The sequence below is a fragment of the Ischnura elegans genome, chromosome 1, assembly GCF_921293095.1.
Source record: "Ischnura elegans chromosome 1, ioIscEleg1.1, whole genome shotgun sequence".
Taxonomy (NCBI): Eukaryota; Metazoa; Arthropoda; class Insecta; order Odonata; family Coenagrionidae; genus Ischnura; species Ischnura elegans.
In genome coordinates, this window is record NC_060246.1 from 63604704 (window position 1) to 63630282 (window position 25579).

The window sequence follows — 25579 nt, forward strand, 5'->3', positions numbered from 1 at the left end:
TACCGGTTGTTTATTTACACATTGAGCCATTGCCCTAACAATACCCCTGAAAATTATAGGACACCTTTTCTTAGTTTCATAGTTCGGTCCCATTATGCAACCAAAGTGGAAAATTGGCGCTGCACCATCATCTACGTCATCTAAGAGAACTTGACGATGGAATCGACCCCCACTAAGAATGCTGGCCTCAAGGATGGGTCTAAACTTTGCGATCCTGCAGTGTGCTGAAAAAAGGGAATTTTTTTCTCGTTCCATGAAAATATATAGCACACTTTGTGCACTGTAAATAAATATATATGAAAAGTGTACCACAGAAGACAATTGTGTGGAGGGCTACATCAAGGAGAACGACATCACATTAGTTCACTTCATACGGGAATATTTTAAGAAAAATGCTACAACGATTATTACTATCAATTTGAAAAAAAAAGGATAATGAAATGGAAGGGCAAAAATTACTTTCAAAAATCAAATTATTCTAAACACAGGGTAATGTCATATTGTCTCTTAATTAATCCACTGAAGAATGTTAACTAAACAAAATATGTGAAAATGGAAGTGATTGGAGTGTTTTTTATAGAGGATTTACCTTTATCAGAAGTGCAAACTAAAACAGAGAACCCACTTACTTCGGCAAAATACACACAAAAAATTATGGATTTATTGATAAGACTACCAATCCATTTCCAAATGAATAGTGTTGAAATCGATTTTAATGTTGTACCTCACAGTAGACTCATTATTATTAAGTTTGCCAGATCTAAAATTCAAATATTTTTAACAATGAACTATTAACGTCTCTTTTCAGAAAAATGTAAAACATTTTTTGTGCATTAATCATCAAATATTTCACAGTTTTGCACGATGTTAATGATACAAGTGGGGGGACCCAAAAATAACCATCTGACAGAAATTGCTGCGCGCGTTGTTCAATTATATTGTTTACTTCTCCCACTAAATGGGTTATTTAATCTTTTCTGAGTCAGTATGCAAAACGGCGAGACGGTTGCAGCGAGCCCCAGTGGTGTCTTACGTTCTAAGAGTTTTTTGACCTCTTCCATGTTTGAAATGGCTCATATTCAAGAACAGTGTGTTGCATTGAAAATTTATTCTCTGCTCAGTAAAATTGAGTTGTACAGGGTTAATATGTTGTTTAGAGCTTATAAAGAACACGCTTTGAAGAAACCTCAAGTGCACGAGTGGTATTTGCAAATGAAATGCAGCAACATGTCAATCAAAGACATTCAACCCCTGGACCGGCCTTCCAGGTCCAGAATTGATGAAAATGTGGAAAAAAAACTCAAACCCTTGCGCAGAGGAATAAGAGGCATACTGCTAAAGAACTCGCTGAACAATCTGGTCTTTCCTGGAGTTCATTGCAGCGAATTTTAGCTGAAGATTAGCAAAAGAGGCGAATCGAGGAAGAATTTATCCCCCCCTTGTTGACTCCTGAACAAAAAGCTGAGTGTTGCTGCTCAGCGCAACTTGAATTTTTGGTAAAAAAAATTGCACATCCCTTCAGGAGTAAAAGAAGACGCATTCTCTTTATTCATGCTCCCATTTGATCTTAATGATTGCACGGCATCTCGTGATACCTTCAGCTGTTCAGTGCACTCCCACATGCTCGGAATGTCTTGAAGGATTATCTCCTGGCCCTACTCAAACCTCCACTGAGGTATCATATTATTCACCCATTGTTTACCATAACCTTACTTTGTATACATTGTAGCATAATGTAAACAAGCCACCATGTTGTTTATAAATAATTTAAAACTAACAATGGTAGTGGGGGACGGGGAGAGAGAAGAGGGAGTCGTGTATGGAGAGAAGGAAGGGATAGACGTGTTATTAAAGATTGGGAGAAAAATTAAAGTAGTGGTGTATTGAGAGACCAGAGGAAGAAATACGGCAGAATTCAAGATCGGCAGAAAGAAGAAGAGGACGCAGAGAAAAAGCAGGCGTCTACGAGAAAGAAAGAGACCGGAGGAAAGGGATACGGCAGAACTCAAGATTCCCACTGGTGCAGTTTATGGCAGTGGTTCAGTGAGTGGTAGTACGGATAGTACAAATGGGATTTTAATAGTCATGGCGGCTTGTTGATGCTGTTTATGCTCACAAATTTTAAATTGTAAAATTTCTTTATAAAGTGTTATAAAAATCATTTGTTAAGTAAGAGAAGTGGAAAATTAATTAAGACGTTTCCACATGAAAACTTCATAAAATCCACTGTTTGTATTAACTTTCCCATTTGTGTCTTTTCCTGTGTACAAATATGCGTTAAACAGATGTTTTCGGTATCAGACTTTACTGATCGGAAAATTTCCCTGGCATTGCCATCTACAGCAAATATTCCGCAAATGTCTTCATCATAATATTTGAAAATCGCAAAATAAGCCAAAAGACAAAGAAAGGCTTTTTATTCCATCAAATCAATGTTTTGTGGCTCCAGCCTTCTATCCCTTTTATACTTCTCTCTTACTGATTGGAGCTTTTGAGATGTTTTTCCAGTGCAAAATCAATTGCAACATTCGCTAATCAAAAATCTGAGACCAATAATCCAGAGGCTCAATATCCTTACCTAGTGATGTAATGTAATCCTTCAAACAAGGTTTCTGAGTAACGAAGTTATGGAAGGGTATACGAATGTCCTCTTTGGCTCATCTGATGACCACTTTTGACAATTTCTCCCATAAAAAAATTGTACTTGCCGGAGGAGAACTTTTACTACATCACTTCTGTCATCATCTGTGCTCCTTCCTCTCTAAGTTGTAATTGTCAGCAGATTTTTGCACTACCTCAAAAATTATGCACTCAAAGGCTTTCTGGTGGTTTTAAAAAAATATCCAAGAAAAACAGTCAAAAACACGCTTCCTCCGCCGCCCCTCCTCAGATGCTTTCCTCCTCTCCAAAATCAAACAAAGGCTCACAATCACAATTACTCGCCAAAATCCTAAGTTTTACTGCTGCATAGGCAACCTAGTCAAACATTCCTCCATTCATCGTTTTTTTCGTCCATCCCCTAGAAAAACGATAGATCGAGGTTCCATTGTATACCTTTTTATTTATACATTCAACAAGGGAAATAGAAGAAACAAAAAGATGTTTAATGTGCTTTGCGCAATTCTAGTATTCGAGGTATTCGAAATTCGAGGTATTCAATATTCGAGCAATGATTTAATATTCGAATTGGATATTCGAGTTCGAGAAATCTGCTATTCGACCCATCTCTAGTATAAAGGGTCATCAATACTGAAGTGCGAAGTGCAGAAGGCAATAAAAGAAATGAAATTTAGGAAGGCAACTGGAGTGGATGAGCTTCCAATAGAATTTTTCAAATGTTTAACAGAAGAGGGATTGAATGAGATAGTGGATTTGTGCAACAAAATATATAATACTGGTAAATGGCCAAAAAGACTTCTTAAAGATTGTGATGATACCAATTCCAAAAAAAACTGGAACAAGAAAATGTACTGAGTAGAGAATGATCAGTTTAATTATCAGGAAAAAAAATACTCACGGTCCACATGGGCAAATGCACAGAAAACACCTCGTGGACAATATCCTGCTTGTTGAACATCATTACATTTGGTTGACTTGTAAATCTCAGGATGAAATTGTTGTTCAGTTCTAGTATGACAATATGCACACATATCTCCACTTTCGCAATTACTAGGCTCACCCCACTCATCGCCATGTTTCACATTGGGACATGGTGTAGATCTGAAAATAAATTAAACACTTGAAAATAAATGATAAAATGATTCTGTATTTGTCTTGACATTAAATTGAATGTAGCTATATCAAGGCTATTCTGTAATTTGTGGGTGCAATATCGCGCCGCCGCAATTTCCCTCTTTCAAATAGCATCGATTTTCATTCTTCAAATTGCACTGTGTTACATTGCGCTGATTTTGAGGATGTAATATATCGCCCTGGTGAAATCTGTAGTTGCTATGAAAATCGGTGCAGGGCAAATGATACAAGTTGAGTAATTGAGAAAGTTATTTATAAATATGCAATTATTAGATATTATAATCAAAATATATCTTTTAAATTATTTCATTGTTATCAAGCTGTCAGAGAAAGCCAATTTTAGGTTTCATGATAATACTGGCTGATCCAAGAGCAAGATAAAAATTGACGACCGAAAACAGTTCCGCGCATTGCCGGCGATGAAAATCTCCGGCAAACTCGTTCAGTATTTATCGTGTTTATGATCAATCTCGTAAATTAACTCTGTGATCAAACTCATCAAACATAAATATAACTTTAAAGCAGTGACTATAAGAGTTGAGGGTACACAATCGAACGGTTAGTCATAATACATTGACAACAGCATCAATGTCACCGCGGCATTTGGCATTTATGCTTAAATACTTATGCATACACATACAATAATTAATTATGGGAAAAATTATAGCAAGGTTTGGTCCTTAATCCATTTGCTTAATTTGATAATTTACATTCAATACAATTGATCTAACATAATACTATTTACGCGAGGAAGGACCTTCGTGGGAAGGCGACGAAGAAGAACAATTGTATATGTACTGATAGCACAGTCGAAACAAAAGTATTGTTTCCTTTGCATTGTTCTTTTTAGACTGTGCTGATAGAGTGTCCACGAAGAATAATGGGGTCAGTATCAATAACAATATAAAACTGTGAGTAATTATGTACAAAATAATAAATGCTCTCCGATTGTACTTATACCTACGCTGATGTATATTTTTCTAGGTGGTATAGACAATCTTATTTTGAAATCACTTCGACCTCGCCTAGGCTTCGCCAGTTTTAAGTTTGTTGGCACAAGTGCCTCCCTAGTTCCTTAGTCGCTCGAAAAAATTTAATTAACTCTTCTTATCTGACTTCAAAGGCATTCGAGCCTTAACAGGCAGAGTAACTGCCTTACTCTTAAGTGAAATTGCGCATGATATGTAACCATTGTTGCAGACGGGTAATGTTTGTCCATCCCGAGATCTTCATCAAAGCAATCGACTGTGACGATCCGTGCGTTAAAAATGCCCTGGCAGGGGGCATTGCTGGCGTCATTGTTGATGCTATAAAGCGACCCCAAATTCTGCTTGGGGGCTGCTACTTTGAGATAGTGAATTGGGGGGCGTAATATTGAGCTACAAATAGCATCTTCGCCATGATAGCACAGCCGCTATCTTTTACAGAATAGCCCTGTAAGCATGATTTCTCACATAATTTTCATCCACAGAATATGGAATTCATGTAATGACTTAATTTATTCTATCTGTCATTACCTACTTCAATTACATTTAATAGAATGATAAACATAATTGCATAAAATAAACTCTTGATAATACAAAGTCATCAATACCAAAAAATTGGAACTTCGTGACACCAAGTTAACCAATTTCAAGATTTGTTCATAAATCTCACGCTATGTTTACCTTGGTATTTCTACCGTCATTTGTCTTTAAGGAATAGTTTTAAACATAATTGGATATTACCCAATAGACCATCCTTCAAAAAATGTTTTCCTGTAGATTTAAAGGCATAAACAATCATATTAGAAAGTGCTATACAATGATTCTACCATGTCTCGAGAAATCTAGGGTCACAGTGTTGTCCAATTCCCACAAAATTTCAAATGTAAACACATCATAAATTGTCCTATTTTATGTAATGAATGAAATTTCAAAACCCATGGTAAGGTACAAAAAACATATTGGCACAAAAAAGGTTATATCCTATTCCAAATATATCCTATTTACCCTCTGATTTCTGGCATTTTTTCATCTACCACAGCACCATTGTCCTCGTCCTTTATCCATCTTCTATCCCTTTCTTTCCTTACCTCTGAATTTATTTGTATTTTTGCACTTAAGGTGCCATGTGAATGTGAATGAAGTAGTATATGTGTGTGCATGTGTGTGTAGATATATATAAATCTTAAGCTGACAATGCATCTGAGCCCCAGACCCATCCAATAAACACTCGCACCACCGCTTTGTAACTATGGCCCTGAGCAATTAAGGACTCAAGAGAGACATTAAAATTTTTGCCCTTCAGGAATTATTTTCAAGTAAGAAGGTTCGGAAGCAAAAATAGGATTGAAAATTCTGTCCGGCCACGAATGATCTGAAGATATTACACTTTTGATACTCGGAAAATTAAACTAATGTTTGGTTCTATTCTTCATTTTGTGTTCCCCAATATTCCATCTCATCGTGTTTCATAATGCCACGCTCAGGAACACCCAAAAATTATGCCCCATGTAACCACTTAACAATTGGCATCACTGTAGTCAGGGCACTACTGAAGGTATGATAATTTTATGAGCATGATCCCATTCCCCCATATTTGCCCTCCTCCTGCCATCAGCCATTTCATGTGATATCAATCTTCCAGTCTTTCAAAAAATTTTGCATTTTCGAATGTGCTATGCATTTAGCAAATTTTTATGTTAAGACAAATTTGTAGCCTTTTTAGAAAATACTCTAGCATTAAGAAAGAGAGTTTTTGTTAATTGGGCTCTGCATAACATTTCATATTCGTGAATTTGAAACTCAACACTAAAAAAGACATTAAAAATTTCTCCAACTTAAAGATTTGATATTTGCTCTGAATATGTCACACAAAATAAAATTTTCTACACTCCCCCAATGAACAATGTTAAAACCAAAGTAAAACCCTGACAACTTTTGATCAAAGCTTGCTTTTCATTTACAAACTGCATGAAATGCAATGTTTTTGTGGGAAGCTTCAGCCAGGGAAGTTTTATTGCAGAAAGAGGAGCAGTTTTAATAACGCAGAGACTTAATTTGTTTTAGATTGACTTTAATTCAATTTTAGGAACATTTAGTATTTTAAATCATGAAGAAACACCTGACACCATTGAAATAAGGTAGTCAAATCAAGTATGTGTTTATTGCGATTATTTCCCTAGTAAATAATTATTTTAAACATTCTCTAGCCAATTAATAAATGCAATACCATTTTGTTCCCAAAAGAAACTTAACCATGTCATATTCCGTAAAACTATGTTTTTAATCATACACTTGGATATTAAAACCCATATCACATAGACAAAATCTAGGAATGAGTCCAGACCTGGGTCTGAATACTATTTTGTATCTATCCAACCCAACCATCATTTAAAAAATTACCTATACTTATACTTCCTTGGACTTCTCCTCTTATCTCTACTGTTGTGGTACTGGGGACAGGCATAACCTTGTCTGCATAGACGGGGAGGCCTTTTGCAAGGTTCTGTTTTATAATTTGCTAGCACACAGTTCGTATCTGCAATTCAATAAATAATCAGTAAAGTAATTCTCAAATGCATGTGCATACAATTAATTGGACAAACACAAAAAATATTCCCCTCAATATAACTTGCAAATCCATGCTTAGGTTTTACAAAAATGAAGAATTTAATAGTAGACAGAAGAACAATATGGTGCACATAACTTGACCAATGATAAACACAACCAAGGATAATATTATTCATTCAAGGAAATTTAATGGCAAAATTATCTGCAAGCAGTTGTTTTACAGAAGAATGGTTGATATATTAAAAAATCAAGTTGAATAACATAACTGCTTCTTTCACCTACAAGTCAATCAAGAAATTAAGCAGTATACTTATAAAAATAAGATATACCTTGCCATTTTGGGTCTTCATTCATTAAATTTCTTTCCTTATCAAGCACATTTGGTCCATTACTATTAGATGATGCATCTCCATCTGGATTTTCTAAAGCCTTTAATAAAAGTAAAATGAATTTCTTAACTTCATTGAAAGTGGATTGATCCTAGCGTAATAATTAAGTCTACAAGGTTTCCAAATTTGATCACAGTAGTTACTTGTGTTAATTCTATTGCAGCTATCAGTATTATTCTTTACATATACTTACAAGGGGAGACCACGAACCTTGCTCCGCCTTTTTCAATGCCGTATTTTTTATGGCCTTCGGAATGGTGAACACATCCCCGAACTAGTAGTGGTTCCGTTGAATGGGCCTTAGTTTGGCTGTAATTAATTTTCATGCAGTACTTTTCACAACCCGCGTATAGATGCATGATATCGCACAGCTCAGCAGGCAGGTCGGGTGGGGTAGTGGTTAGCGTTTACGGCTACCCCTCGGGGGACCAGGGTTCGAGACTTCGTAATGGCTGTATATTTTGTTGTCTTCATTGAGATCATACGGCATCAATTTTTTCATTAGTTTTAATTGTGACAAGCATAGACATGAGACTATTTTTTTATCATCATAAAGGCGTTTAGGTATTTAAGCAGTGTCATTTCAAACATGGAGATACGACGACTACATTAGCAAGGGTTGGTGTGCGCCAAAATGTTAATTTTTCATTGCTTATACTAATCAACTTCCACATTAAAAATGAAAACCACTCTTGCGAGAGCACATGCCATTAGAGGCTCGCGGCGATCAACAACATGCGTACAGACATAATTAATCAGAACACAAAACGATTATAAAATGCCATATTTCCCGAACACTTGTAATTCACTTTACTCCAAAGGTAGTTTACTTACACAGTACCTATGTGCTAAAAAAACCATTCCAAAATATAATTTCCATTAACAAATAGGATGAAATAAAAGTTGATGACCATGGACCGGGCGTGGTGGCGTATAAAATACGTCAATCTTCGAAAACCAAGGATTTCAACATTGTACGTACATTTTGGGCTAGAATGGTCTCGTATATTCCTACAATGTACTTTGACTGTCTATGTTGCGAGTTTTCAAAGTTCTAGGTATTGTAGCTAATTTTTTTAGATCAGCAAGAGGAACCTGTCATACGTGGCGTATAAATTATGCCGTGCGACCGGCCGTGTACCTTTATATCTGTATTACCTATAAATGTACAAGATTTTACTAATTTATACAAATAAAGATTAATTTTTTTTAAATAGCGTGTTATCATATATGCACATAACATGGGCAAAGTACGCCATTCGCACGGTTGTGTAGAAATAACAGTCGGGCCCGCTAGAGGGTTAAAAGCAACAATTACACCAAATGTGTCTTGTGCTCGCCGCTTCCCAAAATCTTCCGTAGCCCAACCAATATAATGCCCACCAAGACAACAAGATGCCCACCAACAAATGTCATTTCTTCGAAAAAAAAAGCCACTGTTTTAGCCCCCCGTTAACCTTTCTGTATGTTTTTGAGCAGAGTAGAAAGTGGAGCCTTCACTTATCCGCGTTGAAAATGACACTGCTTAAATACCTAAACGCCATTATGATGATAAAAAAATAGTCTCATGTCTATGCTTGTCGCAATTAAAACTAATGAAAAAATTGACGCTGTATGATCACAATGAAGACAGCAAAATATACAGTCATTACAAAATTTCGAACCCTGGTCCCCTGGGTGGTAGCCGTAAACGCTAACCACTACCCCACCCGACCCGCCTGCTAAGCTGTGCGATATCATGCAACTATATGCGGCTTGTGAAAAGTACCGCATGAAAATTAATTAATTAGAGCCAAACTAAGGCCCATTCAACGGAACCACTACTAGTTCGGGGATGTGTTCCCATTCCGAAGGCCATAAAAAATACGGCATTGAAAAAGGCGGAGGAAGTTTCATGGTCTCCCCTTGTTAGCATAATTACAGTTAGGCTATCACTATAAAGTGTTGTAGCAAATACCAGAAATAATAACAGACAGCTTATCACACTAAATGAGAAAGAGTCCTCAATGAAGCCATCATCACAACCAAATCAAGAGCAAGGATGAATCATCTCCCTTTTTGTAAAAAGAAAAGAAATAACACCATACCTAATAAGTTACATATGGAAAAGGAAAGTTCCTTACATTGAAGAAATGAATTACTGGCTTGGGGTGTATTTTGGACCCCAGCATATACTGCTTTTTGTTAATGTTTTCAATTGAGCAGTAAGACCTTCTGCTTTGAAAGGAATGGAAATACTACAATTTTATTAATCAGCGCACTTGCCATTTGAATGGATTTTATTAGTTTTCCTTGGTTTGCTGAGTTAAATATCTTTGTGAACACAACTGCACAAACAAAAATGTAAGATTTCTATACTCCTGACTACCCTATTGAATATGTTAGGATATGGATTGAAATGTGCAAATGATTAGAAAATTTTACATACGCATATATGAGTGAAAGCACTGTTAATGAATTATATCTAAATAACTTTAAATTATTCAGAAGCGATATTTGTAAGGTTTTTTAATTGGGATCTGCGAATATTCCTTCATGCATAGCCTTGTTACTCGAAAGACGGAAGGAACGTGTTCCTTCCCCTTCACTTCTTTGTGCAGTGCTGTTGCCCAACCCCTTGCTGAGTGGTTGTTGCATTTTGTTTAAGTTCGCCACAGTTGGCGTCTACATTGCTCTTGATTATGCTGCAGGTTGTGCAGTTGCAATTCAATTTAATGATAAACTAAACTTTTAAAACTTTCTTCCATAGAGTGGAAAAATTATTATTTGGATAGGGAGAACTCAATATATGCCATATGAGCGCACAGTGGCGTGAAACTATCGCAAGGAAGAGCAACATCCACCTCACTACTACGGAAGCATCTGCATATCCTCAGAGATATTTTTAACCATAAATGTTTATATACACACGGTTTTCTAAGGCTATTAATAGGAAATTTGATACCCCACACCTATGCTACTGGGAATGCATCCTTATCTTCCCAATGTTAATATGATCTCAAATAAGGCAGATTCAATTAGAGCAAAGACCCCAGGGAACGCATCCCTTGCCCTATGCACATCATGGGTGTATATTTTAGAGGCCAGAAACGGAAATCAACATTAGTTTCTTAAGTTGGTTGCACATTGCTTTCAAAAACTATCACCTGACTGTAACACCACGAAGTTATGGCAGCAGAACACCTAATGTCACACAAAAATACACAGTCAAAAGTGAATACATTTACTTTAACTTCTTAAATTATCTAATAGGCAAAATACATTTCAGAAACTTAAGTTATTATAAACAAAATCAAAACGAATAATTCTTGTTTACCAATGAATTTCGATCAAAACTTTTAGTTCCACCCACAAATCCTTCAATAAAATTCTTACTGACCACTTCAGTCACTTCATAAAGAGATTTCAAACAACATCACTTAGGATTCATGACGTAAAGTTGAAAAAAATTAAATATAAAGTAAAAGACACAAATATCTTCTATTGCCGAGACTTTATCTATGGCAAAAAAAATGTTAGTACATAATACTAACTGGAAATAAGAGTTTTGGAGGAGGTCTAAGCAAGCAATGGTCACCAATAGAAAATCCTTATCAAATAAAATCTTTAAAAATATGCTTCCAAAAGCATAGGTTTTGAAAGATGCATATTACCTGAATTTCCTTTATGTCATAAACCGGTGGTCTAAGATCATGATTTCCGTGAGCAAATGCACAGTGAGGTCCATTTTTCACACAATATCCGCGTGAATCGGTATCATGCACACACATACAAGTCTTGTAATACCGGAGGTGATAACGACGTTCAGTATCTCCAGCTGTTCGATGCAAAAATGGGCACCTAGAATATAGTTCGAATGTAAACAATAAAAATTTACTGAAAAAAAAACACCGTTAAAAATCATACACACTCATTATCATCATTAGTCATACTGAAACAAAACAAAGACTTAGGGATGAGGCATAAAATGAATACTCTACTGGCCTAGTATTAAAATTCAATGAAAAGCTTCACCTAAAAAACAGCGAGATAAAATGTCTCATAGACACATCCTACCAAATGAAAAATGCCAGTACTAGCAGCTACCAAAACCTATGTCATCACTATCAAAATTAAATCACATGGAAAAATAAGAGCTTGCTGTAATGAATATAAATATTCTAAACCTTTCAGTATACAACATAACACCTATAAAAGGAGTAAGGACGATTCTCGATCAATCTAAATAAATACAGCAAACGCGGGGGTAGAAACTGCCAAAACATAGAATAAAAGCTGGAAAACGAAGACACCAAGCAGCTCGGTATATCAGAACCAACAAGTTAAAAATAAAAGAGCAACAAGTTTTAAGAAGTTTAAAACGAGAACTTATTCAACTAAAGTGACACGGAACACCTGTAAGTCACTTCACTTTAATAATTATTACTCAATAAATACATTTCTGGAGGGACACGTAGACCACAACATAAACAATGGCAGTTACACCATTACTTACTCGTCACCTTCGGGGCACAAGCCTGTAGTCTCGTCATATTTGGTACAGTAGTTATCAGCACTATAGTTAAAAGTACCATCCCTTTTGCGAACGGGTCTTCTACGACGCTGATTCATAAAGTGCCAATGAAAACATGTGAAAGGTCTGTGCTGAGTACATTTGTGTTGTAGGAATAGGGTACACTGCTCGACGCGGAATTCCTTTAAATACCTAAGTAAGAGCACAATATCATCACATTAACACTCACGGAATTAAAAAATAAAGAGCAGCCGAAAATGGCATGGTGTAAATCAAAGACAATAACGCTTACGAATAGTGATTTGGCTTCTCAGTTTGCGCTGTCAATAATGCCTTTGACTCGGACGGCATTTTGAGGTCCAACGGCTTCACTGCGCAGCTATCGGGCGCAACTTACACTCTTATGGGAATCTGGAATGCTATTGGAGGACCAAGTCACGTGGTCAGATGGTTGAAATGAATGAAATGCTTGAGTTTGCGATCTTCTAATTATTTCTTAAATATATGACGTTCGAGAAATCATAGCACCAATACGATTTATCCATCTATCATAAAAAGAAACCCGATAATTTTTAAACTGTTTACAAATGACATAAACCCAGTTATTGTACGACTAATCAATTATTGGAAGTCGCATTTCAGATCATTTACTCATAATTTCAAACTTATGTTTATGGCTGGCAATGCTCTGTTTCATTTCTTAATGTCTTTTATATTCAAATAAAATATTTTTAAAGTTCTATGAATTATAATTTCGTACCAGTGACCAAGTGTTATTTACTGATATTAATATTTTACCCGTTTGATTGTATATGCGCTCGAAACCGCGAACGAATATTTCGAAACTAAAGGAAGATTTGCGCTTGATTTCTGGGTTTTCCAGACTTACGGTAAACTAAGCGCAACATTGATAAAAATGATAATGATTTACTGAGCACTTCTGATTGCAATTTATGATCACCAAGAAGCGCATACGTCAAGTGATATGGTCTATATTAATTAATTTACAAATATATGGCACCTCGAAACGCGCTCATTCGCAGTAAAATCACCAATTTTTATATTTCGTTGGGGGTGGGGGTTCGGACCCACTTCGACTCCCTCCCCCCCGAAATATTCACTTTCACTTTGCCTCATAAAAGGAAAAATTGAAAAAGTCATCAATATTTATATTTGGGGGGGTCCAGTGGGACCGGACCTCCCCTGAAATATATAAAAACACATATCTTGCCTTATTAAAGAAAATAAATTTGGAATTTGGGGGGGGGAAATTGGGGGGTTAACCAGACCCCAGACCTACCCACTCGCTATTCCACAGGTTGAGGCTCTGTGATACTCAAAATAAAACGATCATAATGATAAACTGTGTTGAAATTCTTGCCAAATTTTAAACCATCTGGGGGGGGGGGGGGGGGGGGCACGTGCCCCCTTACCCCCCATAAATTCTCCTATGTTGGCTGCGATCATTAGCGAATCATTTACCCTCAATTTTCCCAATGGATCCAATTTGAATATTATAATGTCTAGAAAATATCTTCTCAAAGATATCTTGTAGATATTGGAAAAGCGGACATTCAGATATCTACAAAATATCTAGAAGATATTACAATTAAGATATTTTCTAGACATTAGCTGAAGACATTCTAGATATTTTCTAGACATCTAGAAGATATTTTGTGCTATGTGGGTATATACTTTTATACTGGATGCATAATGGTCTCTCTGCTCTCCAACACTTTCTCGGCTAATGCTCCACTCCACATATTCCGAGCACAAAATTTCTTATGGACCTATCCGGGATATTCCTCGCACACAACTCTTTCTCTTTTAATAGCAAACACTTCAGGGGTTATAGCAAACTCAGTCTAGGGGTTATGCTATGAGGAGCCAGTCCAGTCTGTCCTATGCCAACCTTTTTCTTTTGGCCTCCTGGAACAGTCTTTTCTCTCCTCATACCTGCACTCACACCCATCCTTTGGGTCCGATACATTGACGACATTTTCCTTCTGTGGCCAACAGAATAGACAACAATCTAGACTCCCTGAATAGATTTCTTTCAAATCTACAACATCCCCTCCAGAGAAGGGGTGATACAGAATCCCTCCTTCGTTTCAAGATCCGAAAAAAAACCCATATGTCCTGAAAACATAAAGGCGGGACAGTATGCACAACCTTTTTTCCAGGTGTGGACGTACTGAGTAGGACTCTATAGGACCCAAGTAGCATTAACTCTCAGCCCAATGCTGGTGCAACCGGCTTTGTGAACGTTTTTGGAACTCCAGATTTGATTTTTATTCCTAAATATTACACGAAATACTGTTCAGATCTTGGTAAAAGAGTAGGAAATTAATTTCTTGATGGCAATGCCATTGCCATCCTGCAAATGACCTATCCTGTAAATTTCAGTGCTCTAGCTAGAGCGTAATCATAATCGAGCGAGAGTGTAATAGACCTAGGTAATCGAGAAGTGGTCGAAATTTGTGTTGCAAGATTTTCCCAGACGGACAAACAAGAAAGCGAGTATAATAAAACATGGTAAAATTAAGCAGAGCAGTATAGATTGATAATATCTGGAGAACATATCCTTAATATATTTACCCCTGAGGAGACTACCATTGTAGCTGCTTTGAACATTGCTTTGGCCTCAAATATGCAGAGTGCAGACGAGCAAGGGCTTATGGCTATCATCACACTGCAAGAAGATTTGTCAAATTATAGTTGGGCAATTTCAATCCTTAGGGTTTGATTCTCTCTCCCAAGCACATAATTGAGCTAGTACCTAAAATGCTTAGTATAAATAACGTAAGATGATGGTTAGACAAAAAAATATATGATGGAGTAAAATGCATCCCAGACTCATGCCCTCGATTAAGTCATGAAACTATAATAATGCTTAATTTTTATTATACATTTCAGGGGGGGCCTTGTAAGAACTCTGTATCCCTTCTTTGGTAACCCATGTTTCAAGAATACAATTTTCATTCTCATTTTGAAAACGAAATACATATGTATAGTCAATGAAAAGTGAATATTACAGTAAAATTACATAATTTAATTTTACATGCAGCATAAACCATACTGAGATTGTTACAAGGCTTGGGTAGAGAGCCAAAAATTTCTTGGGTAAATAAAAATATGCTTGGTAAAATGAAGGCAAAAATAGGTGCCATTATCTATCTCCCACTATAAGACTACTCCTCTGTCCTCTATCAACTGTGTTCAAGTCTCCAACACTATGAATTGAACAGTAATTTTAAATATGGCATTCACCCCATTGATTACTTCCTCACATTGATCTTCCAATGGCTGCTGGCAGACTTGTAAACCAGCTTATAATATCTGTTTCGTAGTCCATATTTTCCAGTTATTCTTTCATCTCAACCTTCACCTACAACTAGAATAATATAGTTATCTTCACCTCTTACCTGTTTGATTACTTCCATGATATCCTTGTAGGCATCGCCTAGGTTTAGGGGTGCAGCCAAGAATTGAGGCTGGTGGGGGTTTAGATGCAACTAATACCGGGGTGTGTGGGGGTATGGAATACCCACCAGGATAAGAAATAGGAGCGAGATTAATAAATTGCATAATTTTAAGATAAATGGTTCAAAATGGTGAGTTTTAAGGCTTTCTGAGGGATAATTTATTAATCCTTACACTATTTTATTAGTAGTATGAATCCAATTAAGTAAAATGGATTAAAATTTTTCTGGGCTCTGGGGGGGGGGGGTTTATCCCCCAAAACCCCCCCCCTCGCTGTGCCACTGCCTAAGTTTACCACTTCTTCATCTTCATAGTCTGTGATCTGCATATAAACCTAACCCACGTCAGCATTACTATTTAGCAATACTATTTGCATGATTCAGTAGCTTTTAATCCAGAATATATACACGGGAGCCTTTTTTTAATGTTCAACAAGACAAAACAGAGGACATAAGAAGTCAAAAGTGACAAAAGCTTTTCATGTATTTACATAATATGTATTGTTGAGACACTAGGAACATGATTTATTCCATTGAATTTTAAGTGACCATTTTTTATCCATCCACGGTAAACTGAACAACAAATTTCAGACTTGCCATTTTTTTTCATGTTATACATTATGATATTTTAGGTGTGAATAGTAGCCAAAGGATAGGTAAAAAAGCAAATATTGACAATGACCAGTCCCGTAGTACATTATGATACAATCATTTGGACCCTGTCAGTGTAGCTGCAACCAAAAAATGACATCTGATCAATTTGACTTAAAAACAGCTTTCCTGATTGGTTTTCTCAAACTTAGGGCTTTTGCTTTTACAGTGTCTAGTTGAGTTTTTTGCGGAGCATAAAAATCAGATTTAACTATGCCTTCTACTTGTTCAAATAACTGTTTTGCTGAACTACTTTTCATTACTTAAACTTTCAAATATGCTTAAGTTAAAGGTTATGATATTATCATGTTCCAGTTATCACCAACTCGACATCATAAAACAGGCCATAAATGTGAGCATAAAACAAATGTAAGGTTTTGAAGATGGTACCTACTGGGTTGGTATGTCTACAAAAGAAAAGTCCATATGGTATGAAATTGACGTCACACTAATACAATGAACATTTCACGAAGATTACGATGGAAGCTGATTTAAAAGCAATGATACTGATTCATGGCTTTTCTACCATGGAAAAACAGATCTTTATGTTTTTCCAAGTACGTAGATGATGGCATATTCATAGGACAGAACTCAGCAGGTATTGAAGAGTTTGAAAATATTGCAGTTGGAATTTCTTCATTCAAAAGAATCCATTTTTTCCAAAAGAAACTATTTTTTGAGTAGGAGGTAGAAAATTGGCATTCTTCACTTTATACCTAAACTAGTCCTTCCCATGCTCTTTAAAGACCATACTGCAATACTATTTCCTTTTAAAATCCACTCAAAGTACGCATTAATATAATACGTTTGCACTTACTTAACAATCCTAATCCTGAAGTTTGGCATTGCCTTAATCAGAGAATTAGCAAGAAATATTTTCAACACAAATCCTAGGCAGTAATCCACGTGAAACAGCTGACTCAATGTATCTTAATTTCCAATATGAACTCTGCAGCTAGGGCTCCTCTGGATCCACATTACAATAAGTCAAAAGGGGATTACATACATATTCAACCTGCACTTCTTCTGCCCACAGAAGCCTAGTAGACAGAGTCCCTTCTATTAATTACTGCACTCAAGGATGGCTAGTTATATTAGCTACTACAGCTAAAGCAATACATCCAGTGCAAAACCACTCGAAAATCGCCCTCCGAATCAAATCCGCACATCTAGGAGCCCGAAAATACGAATTCGCTCAGCTGACAATAGCCGGAGCATAAACGCTCACCTCCAAAGCTGGAGAATTGGAGGTGAGCGTACAATACGAATGTGCTCAGCTGGAGCACTAACGCTCAGCTCCAATACTCCAGCTTTGGAGGTGAGCGTTTATGCTCCGGCTATTGTCAGCTGAGCGAATTCGTATTGTCAGGTTCCTAGATGAGCGGATTTGGTTCGGTGGGCGATTGTTGAGCTGTTTTGCAGTGGATGTATCGAAAAGTTATGGTTATTCTTAAAATACATACATATTCACCTGATTTAAAAATTTTTTGAAGCAATTTCCAGATATCAAATGGCATCAAATTATTTCAACTATTTTCTTTGCATATATTTTTTCAGTCCTTAATCATTTTCTTATTAAATTTTACCATATGCGTTTCTTGTTTTGAGTTGCATTGATACAAGCAGTTTCTTTGATCCGAGAAATTGAATTGGAAAAACAACCAACAGCATATTTAGGGAGAAGAACAAATTATAACACGATGGCAATTTTTCTAACAAAATTGTTCAGTTTATGATACATATTGTACCAAGAAAATTTAGCCGCACAAATAGCCCAAAATAACTTTACACAAAAAAATGACTGGACTATACACATAAAGGCTAGCATGGCTCAAATTAAATTAAAAATGCAATAATGATATTGAATCCCAGTGATGATTCAAACATGCACATCTTCTTACACATTTCAGTCAAAAATACTTTTCAGTGGTGATGTGTATGCATTTAATAACTTTCTTTTTAACACCACAACGAAAGATAAAACTAAGGCACAGTACAATATAAAAGTGAACAGGAGATGAACTGTTCATTCTTTTGACAGCCACTGTTCCTTAAACTTTAATAAATGCAATTATTATCCACTTATCATCCAAAAGCAACGATATTAAGCAATACGAGAATAACTTACAACATTAGTTCAGAATGGCTTTATTTTCCCCCTTTACCTCAATAAAGGGGAAATTTTTATGAATTTTCTGTCACTGTTTGAGAATAGAAATAAAACCACTATGAAAAATGTATTGGCCCCACTATGATGTCCATTAACAGGATTTGTTTTCAAAAGAAAAATAACCTATTTCTACAAAACAAGCACTATTGCATCATGTTATTTATTGTAGTTATTTAAAAAATATTCCAGAGCATTGTGGCTCATATTAATGTGTTACCCATGAACCAATATATACAATTTGTACAACAGGTAGTCCTAGTTTGCGCATAGATTTGGGCTAAATACAGAGGACATACGACTCAACATCAAAAGAAGGCAATTATAAAAAATGAAAAAGTATTGCTTGATGCTTACATAATCTAGTATCATAATGTTTAACATTATCTTAATCAGATAAGTGAGCATTTAGTTAACTTTCGTCATTTTCAATTGAAAAAATATGATGGAACTCATAAAACCAAAATAACTTAAGCTGTAATTAACAAGCAAAACAAGCATCTCAGCAATGCAAAAGTTTTATGCATTAAAATAAATCTTTAGAAAAACATGATTGCACCAGGACAAGCTAAAAAATCATTTCTTAAGGAAAAATTATGTAAAAGGGAAATATAAATACTTTTTCAAGTTAAAGAATTTGATCATTATCATATTGGTGTCCATTACATGTTGTCAGAGTGTCCCATCAAGCATCACCACATCAGTCTATGCTACTGCGGGAGCATGTGCTGCAATTAGGGCTAGGCCTTTTGATATGATGTACAGGCCTCCTCCTCCAAAGATTTTCTCACTTTTTTCATTCCAGAAACACCTTCTATTTCTTCATACTAGGAAGTAGTCTTTTGTACAGTTATCAACTCCATCACATTCAGCGTATCACATACCTCGAGGTCACACAGTTGTCTGCACACAAATTATTCTTAAAGAATTCACACCAAGTTTTAGAGACACAGTTTGGAGTTTCATATGATGTGGTTGCTGGACTAATTGGGACAACTAATATCAGTCTCCAAACATTTTCAACAACACCATTAATAATCACTTAATGTTAGTTTATTCCTAAAACATTTTCTCATATTTCAAACCCCTGAACAGTATTGACATGTGTTGGTTTTGAACTTCAAGAGCTTAAAAAACTTACTGGAATAAATTCTGATATTTTTTAAGAATTTACTATAACTGTATAATATTTATTCATTTGGTAACACTTGATATAACTCCAAAACAAACAATCCACCAGAATAACTTCACACAGCACAGTAAATTATGCCAAATTTAAAGACAGTTAAGTTCATTTTTACAAAAAGCATAAATATAAATATATCATGCGCACAGATATAAAAGCAAATCAATAAGACTAATACAAATGTCATGATGGAACACAAAAGCAAATTTCTTATTACAGCCACAACAAGTAAACTGTAAAAAAATCAGCCAACCAAAACAAAAATTCAACTCCACAACCATCATCATTCAGCAAAATGCTGAGAATCACCTGAGTGATGGGAAGACAAAACTGAAAACAATGATATGGAAAATTAAAAATAAGCTGCAGATCAAACTGTTGTGCCGTACGTGCCAAATGAAACTCGGATTCCATCAGAATCAAGAGACACATCCTCAGGTGAAGCCAAATCCACTCGCACAGACCCAGAGTTCCTTCTTCTTTGTCGACTACTACCTGCTCCCCAATCTGGTTGTCGCCTCCAACTATCAGGTCTTCCTAATGAAATTCCTGATCCTTGAGAAACAGAATCTATGCTCCTGACTGCATCAGCAGTAGTATCATCCACAACAGAAACTGCTTGCACACCCATGTCCCTTTCCCTGTCATCCTGATCTTCATCTGTATTCCTGTTGTTATGTATACTTCCATTACCACCACCACGATAACGGGCAACTCTATCAGCTTCATTTCTGCTGTTTGAACTGCTGTCCTGAGATTGATGAGGGCCCTGGAAAAAAAAACTTTTACCAGGACAATGACACAGATACTTTTCTCTAGTTCTGACCAATTGGCATGACATACCCAATTAGGTCCGCAAATTTCGTCACGTAAATCCATCAATTTTTGGCAAAGTTACCTATTGTTCCAGTGGCTTTCAAGGGCCTCATAGAAAGTCAAATACTCTTCCTTCTATCCTCTTCAGCAACTTTTGCTTCTTTGTTCGTTACATAATTTAGAAGAATTATAAACTGGATTGGGAGCATTTTTGACATGATGAAACCAACTGTCAGCTTTCTAAAAATATGTTTCGGGGTATTGTTCTCTCTATAAAGTTTTTACTATTACATTTTTGCATCCTTTTGCATAGTTGCTGGAATAAAGGAAACCCCTAGTTTAAAGGGTGTGTTTACCATACTTAATCACAGAGTTTTCCTACTCCTAATGACAAAGATATTTGATGGCAGTAGTTCAACCAGTAATTTTGAAAATTTTATCGACGATCTCATTCGAAACCTATAATTGAAGAGTCAAACAAGCATGAACTTTCAGTCACATCCAGGATTACTCCTGATGACATAAGGGTAGAGAAGGAGATATTTTTGATTCCACTTAAAGAAGAGAGGTCAACAAAACCATACATTCCTTCACCCAACATTCATCCCTAATTCAGTAGATGTAAGATTCTGCACTATGATACTAATTCCTCCTAGCATTTTGTTTGAGGCATACGAATTAGGTTTAGTTTCAGGTATGATGTCAAGATAGGTAGTAAAAACAAATACCTAGTTGACTTCGATATTCACCAAGGAAAGAATCATTGCAGTAATGAGGAGTATGAGAAAACAGTTTCTAGAATACTTGATACAAAAACACCTTTTATATCAATGCTGGACTATCTACTAAATATTCTAATGAAATTCTATATGAAATCTATTTTGGCAAATTTTTTCACTGGAAATTTTCTTCTCCAACACCTTGAGATCAATAGATATGCTGCTACTTGGAACTATGAGGAATATAGCATAGAATCCAAAAATGTAGCCTGTTACCATCTAAGAAGTACATGAAGAACCAAGGATGCAACAGTTACAGCAGACTCGTTAATACGAATGTTATTACGAATTTCTCGTTATTATGAAGAAAATCGTTGGTCCCGATGAAAAGGCCTATTAAATCTGTAGTAAAAGAAATGTTATTACGAACTTTTCATTATTACGAAATTACGAATCTGTCCCGGTCCTGGCGGTTACAAAATGATCTTCATTATGAAGTTCCACGGCAAGCAACGGCATTTAGATGGATATACACTACGCTAAGTTTTAATAACTGTGCCACATTTAATTCCTCCTCGTGTACTGTGCCAAAGAGCGTCATTTATGGTTCTTTCTTCAGTATACACGCAATATCATATAATAAGCTTTATTCCTGTGGAATCATGGTTACCCAATCATAACCGCTCGTAAATTGGACGTATAGTTAGTCCTCTTTCTATGCAAATTCGATTTACGAACTTAAAGAGATATGTATGAGCATTCAAAAATTTTAAATTTCGAATTTGGCGGCTTTCGCTTAGGCTGATGCTACGGGGTGTGGCGTAGAGGAACTCACACTTTGGGCATAATCTGAACAAAGTATCATCGAATCCGGTGTAAAGTTAGGAACTGTTCATTGTTTCGCTCATTCTTCCTCACTGCGGAGAGCGATTTTTTCGGCTCCGGCTGAGTCGCACAACCAGCTAGATCAATTCGTCACAATCGTGAGTTAGCTGCAGTTATAACACTGCATCACAATATCCTGCAGAATGCAACACTGCATCACAATTGTGCGCTAACTATCAATTGTGATGAACTGATCTAGCTGGGCATGCAACACAGCCGGAGCCGAAAAATCTCCCGAAAGGAATACCACAATATCGAAAATTGCAATTTGATGCATGGAGGTATAGTATGGAGAGGTTTTAGCAATAGGCACCATTTTTCATATCATTCGGAAATTAAAGGCACTACTGTCTTTTAAACCATCATATTTAGGTGTTTAAACATACATGCCCTCATTATTGAACATCTATGTATTTGCAAACAATAAATAGTTATGGTACTTTTTCACATGATTTATTCAAGACGACCAGTTTCGTCGCAGAGGCGACATCATCAGGTATAGAAATCGTTACTTTTACAGTTATTTTCAGTAAAAACAACGATTTCTGTACCTGATGATGTCGCCTCTGCGACGAAACCGGTCGTCTTGAATAAATCGTGTGAAAAAGTACCATAACTATTTATTGTTTACAATAGATTTTCACAAAGTAAAGCCTGAAACTATCGAGTTTATCTATTTGCAACTTAATGATTACACAAGGGAAAAAGTGATTGGCTGCTTTCAGGTTCTCTCCCGTGTCTGTTCATCTCAGGCGATGACATGTTTTGCAAATGTTGCAGTTTGCTTCTTCAGGTCTGAAGTGGTTCGCTTCACAAATCACTTCGGACCTGAAGAAGCAAACTGCACACATTCGTGAAACATGCCGTTGCCTGAGATGAACAGACACAGGAGAGAAACTGAAAGCAGCCAATCATCGACACAACTCCATGGAAGCCTTCTTTCCAACAAGGGAAAAGTGACTTGCTTTAGTGGTCTTTTTAGTGATTTGGGTTTGCTTAATTTTTTTTCGAACTCTTTTGAAATAATATTTTCAATCCTATTGAATGCGATCATGTTATAAATTTTGAATTCCTTCATGCTTAAAAAAAATCTTTCAATGCCATTCAAAGCTTCCTGAACCTCTTTTTTGGTGGAAACTGTAACTGATTCCTCATTATCAATTTCTTCCTCCAAATTCATCTCTTCCAGTGACTCACAATATGCCCTGCCCTCGTTGATGGCTCGAAAGATTGCTAATTTTGTGTTAATGTCAAGCAGCCGCCCTCTTTTATTTGTCGAATCCATCATAGGCCTATAATTAACAAAGCAATTATCTTATGTTTTCATATTTTATGGCAAGTAATTGAAAATATTAGGAATATCATTAAAAAAAAATGAAATGCAAAAATTAGACAGTAAATTGAGCGTCCTTTTGACACTTTCGTCGAATTCCCTCTCTCCGAACAACAATACACTTAGGCATCCAAAGAAAAACTGTGTAGAGGGCACACAGCAATGTTGGGTCTGCTAAGAAACATGATTTACCGGCAAGAATACTAGGCAAACTGCGGGATGGTAAAAGATTTCAGTGCCACATATTAGCTACGTAGTTGTCTACCACACCTAACATTGTTGCACGTGCAGTGATGTTCCAAACTACAAATTGACTTCCCGCACTCCCGACAGAAGAGTCAGATTTCGCAGCATGAATATGCAGGCCGTCGCTGTAACTGTCGCTAAGCGCATTAAATTCTATACCATGATCGTTCACGCAATCATTGAAAAAATTACCAAGGTGGTAGAAAGTAATGTGATCCACAGAGATACATGGGAATAAAGTAATTGCAAAAATGGATTTGTTTTCTTTCGAGCCTTGGTAAATTCATGAAATATATTCATTTAAGAAGCGGAAGTAGCAATGCAGTCGAGTATTTCTTTCTCCATGGATGGGAGCGAAGTTAGTTGAAATATTTCCACCAGCAAGGGATTAAAGGGTGCGCTAGTTGCTTCTTTTATATACTGAACATAGTATGTGAGCACGTATAGGAAAATAGAGCCATAAATAACAGAAAGCGAATGCTATCGCATGATTTTTAGCATGATTGACGGGAAAAAGATGTGCTCTCTCTTAATTCTACAGAGACTTCAAATGATTGGAATAGTTGGATACCTTTTTCTTATTTCATTTTTGGTATGCTCTCATATGGAGCAAAATGGCATAACTAATGGTTAACATGAAAATTACAGCACACTAAAGGTGTATTTTAAAAAAATGCGTGAAAAATTTATTGCAGAAAATGTTATTCCATGTACGTAATCGTGGCTGCATTATTGGTCTCCAGTTTTCGGAGTTGGCCGGACGGCCGGATGGGAGTCCAATGAGGACCGGCCTCAAGGCCAAGCGACCTTGAGGCCGGACCTCATTGTTTTCCCATCCGGCAGCCATCCGGCCGACAATCCGCCTCAAGGCATCGCCACACACTGTCAGTTCTGCCTCAAGGCTTGGACTGTACAGTCCAGGTCTTGAGGCCAAACTGAACGTGTATGGTAGGCCTAACCGAGGTTCTACTGTATTTAATTGTATTACGAAATGACAGATTGAATTGTATGCACTTAACATGTATGCATTAATATATCACTGAATATAAAAGATTAAATGTAATTGGTACAGTCCAGGCCTTGAGGCCAAACTGAACGTGTATGGTAGGCCTGCGGCTCCTGCCAAACTGCGCAGTCCCGGCCTCAAGGCCCGGCCTTGAGGCCGAGACGAAACATGTATGGTAGGCCTTAAACGACCCTCAGTTGTATGATGACCTCACTTATAAACAGATTTTTTTGGTCCGGTGAATAACCCCATATGAACCCATGTATTTCCAACTTTGGTTATGAAACTTTTCACTTATACGACTACCCAGCCCAATGAGATAAAATACCTCAGACTCGTCAGATAACTACTCTACGAGAAGATTGCGGTCCGCAAGCCGATTTTAGTCACAGGAGCGGGAGTAGTATGTGCTCATTACATAGATATGTCAATAAAGAATAATAAGTTTTAATAATGCACAATGCTGTTTATTAGATATTAATTTTAACTGCAGTATATGATCATTAACCCGGAATATCTATCTCTAATGGAGGATTGTCTCGAATTTTCCAAGGTTATGTTTTCCGCCACCCCAGCGAAATAACGCCTAAGTGAGCCGTTAAAAATCCTTGCGTACCAAAATTTTAGCTTCCAAGGTCATCCAAAAAAGGTTATCGTATTTGCAATATGGACGTAAGTCGATGGTGATTCAATACGATGGTGAAAACAGCATGCGTGGTCTCATTCCGCAGGCTAATCCCACATCTGCGGGACGAATTGAGCTGGGGGAAAGTTGCTTATGTGGCGTGCAGATCAAAACTGACCCAACGTGTATCTCAGTGGGTTTATATGAAACATAGTTGGACCTTGAATAGCTATTAGCTTGAGTCTGCCAGGCGG

The 25579-nt window shown here is 36.7% G+C and overlaps 2 protein-coding genes across 7 annotated transcripts in view; both read right to left on the minus strand.

The window, feature by feature from the left end:
- The window catches only part of LOC124162068 (RING finger protein unkempt), a 41126-nt gene extending 28531 nt beyond the window's left edge, over window positions 1-12595 (minus strand). Inside the window, exons 1-6 of the mRNA XM_046538422.1 lie at window positions 12502-12595; window positions 12192-12401; window positions 11350-11536; window positions 7637-7736; window positions 7140-7275; window positions 3518-3720 (exon numbers count right to left, since the gene is read on the minus strand). Coding sequence (XP_046394378.1) covers window positions 3518-3720; window positions 7140-7275; window positions 7637-7736; window positions 11350-11536; window positions 12192-12401; window positions 12502-12560 — 895 coding nt within the window. The 5' untranslated portion in view covers window positions 12561-12595. The remainder of the gene's footprint in view (window positions 1-3517; window positions 3721-7139; window positions 7276-7636; window positions 7737-11349; window positions 11537-12191; window positions 12402-12501) is intronic.
- A 6061-nt stretch (window positions 12596-18656) lies between these two features.
- Window positions 18657-25579, minus strand: part of LOC124162073 — a 127945-nt gene continuing 121022 nt past the window's right edge. For all 6 annotated transcript variants that reach the window (XM_046538461.1, XM_046538434.1, XM_046538478.1 and 3 more), the window contains one exon: window positions 18657-20464. In XM_046538461.1, the coding sequence (XP_046394417.1) occupies window positions 20066-20464 (399 nt within the window). In that variant the 3' untranslated portion in view covers window positions 18657-20065. The remainder of the gene's footprint in view (window positions 20465-25579) is intronic.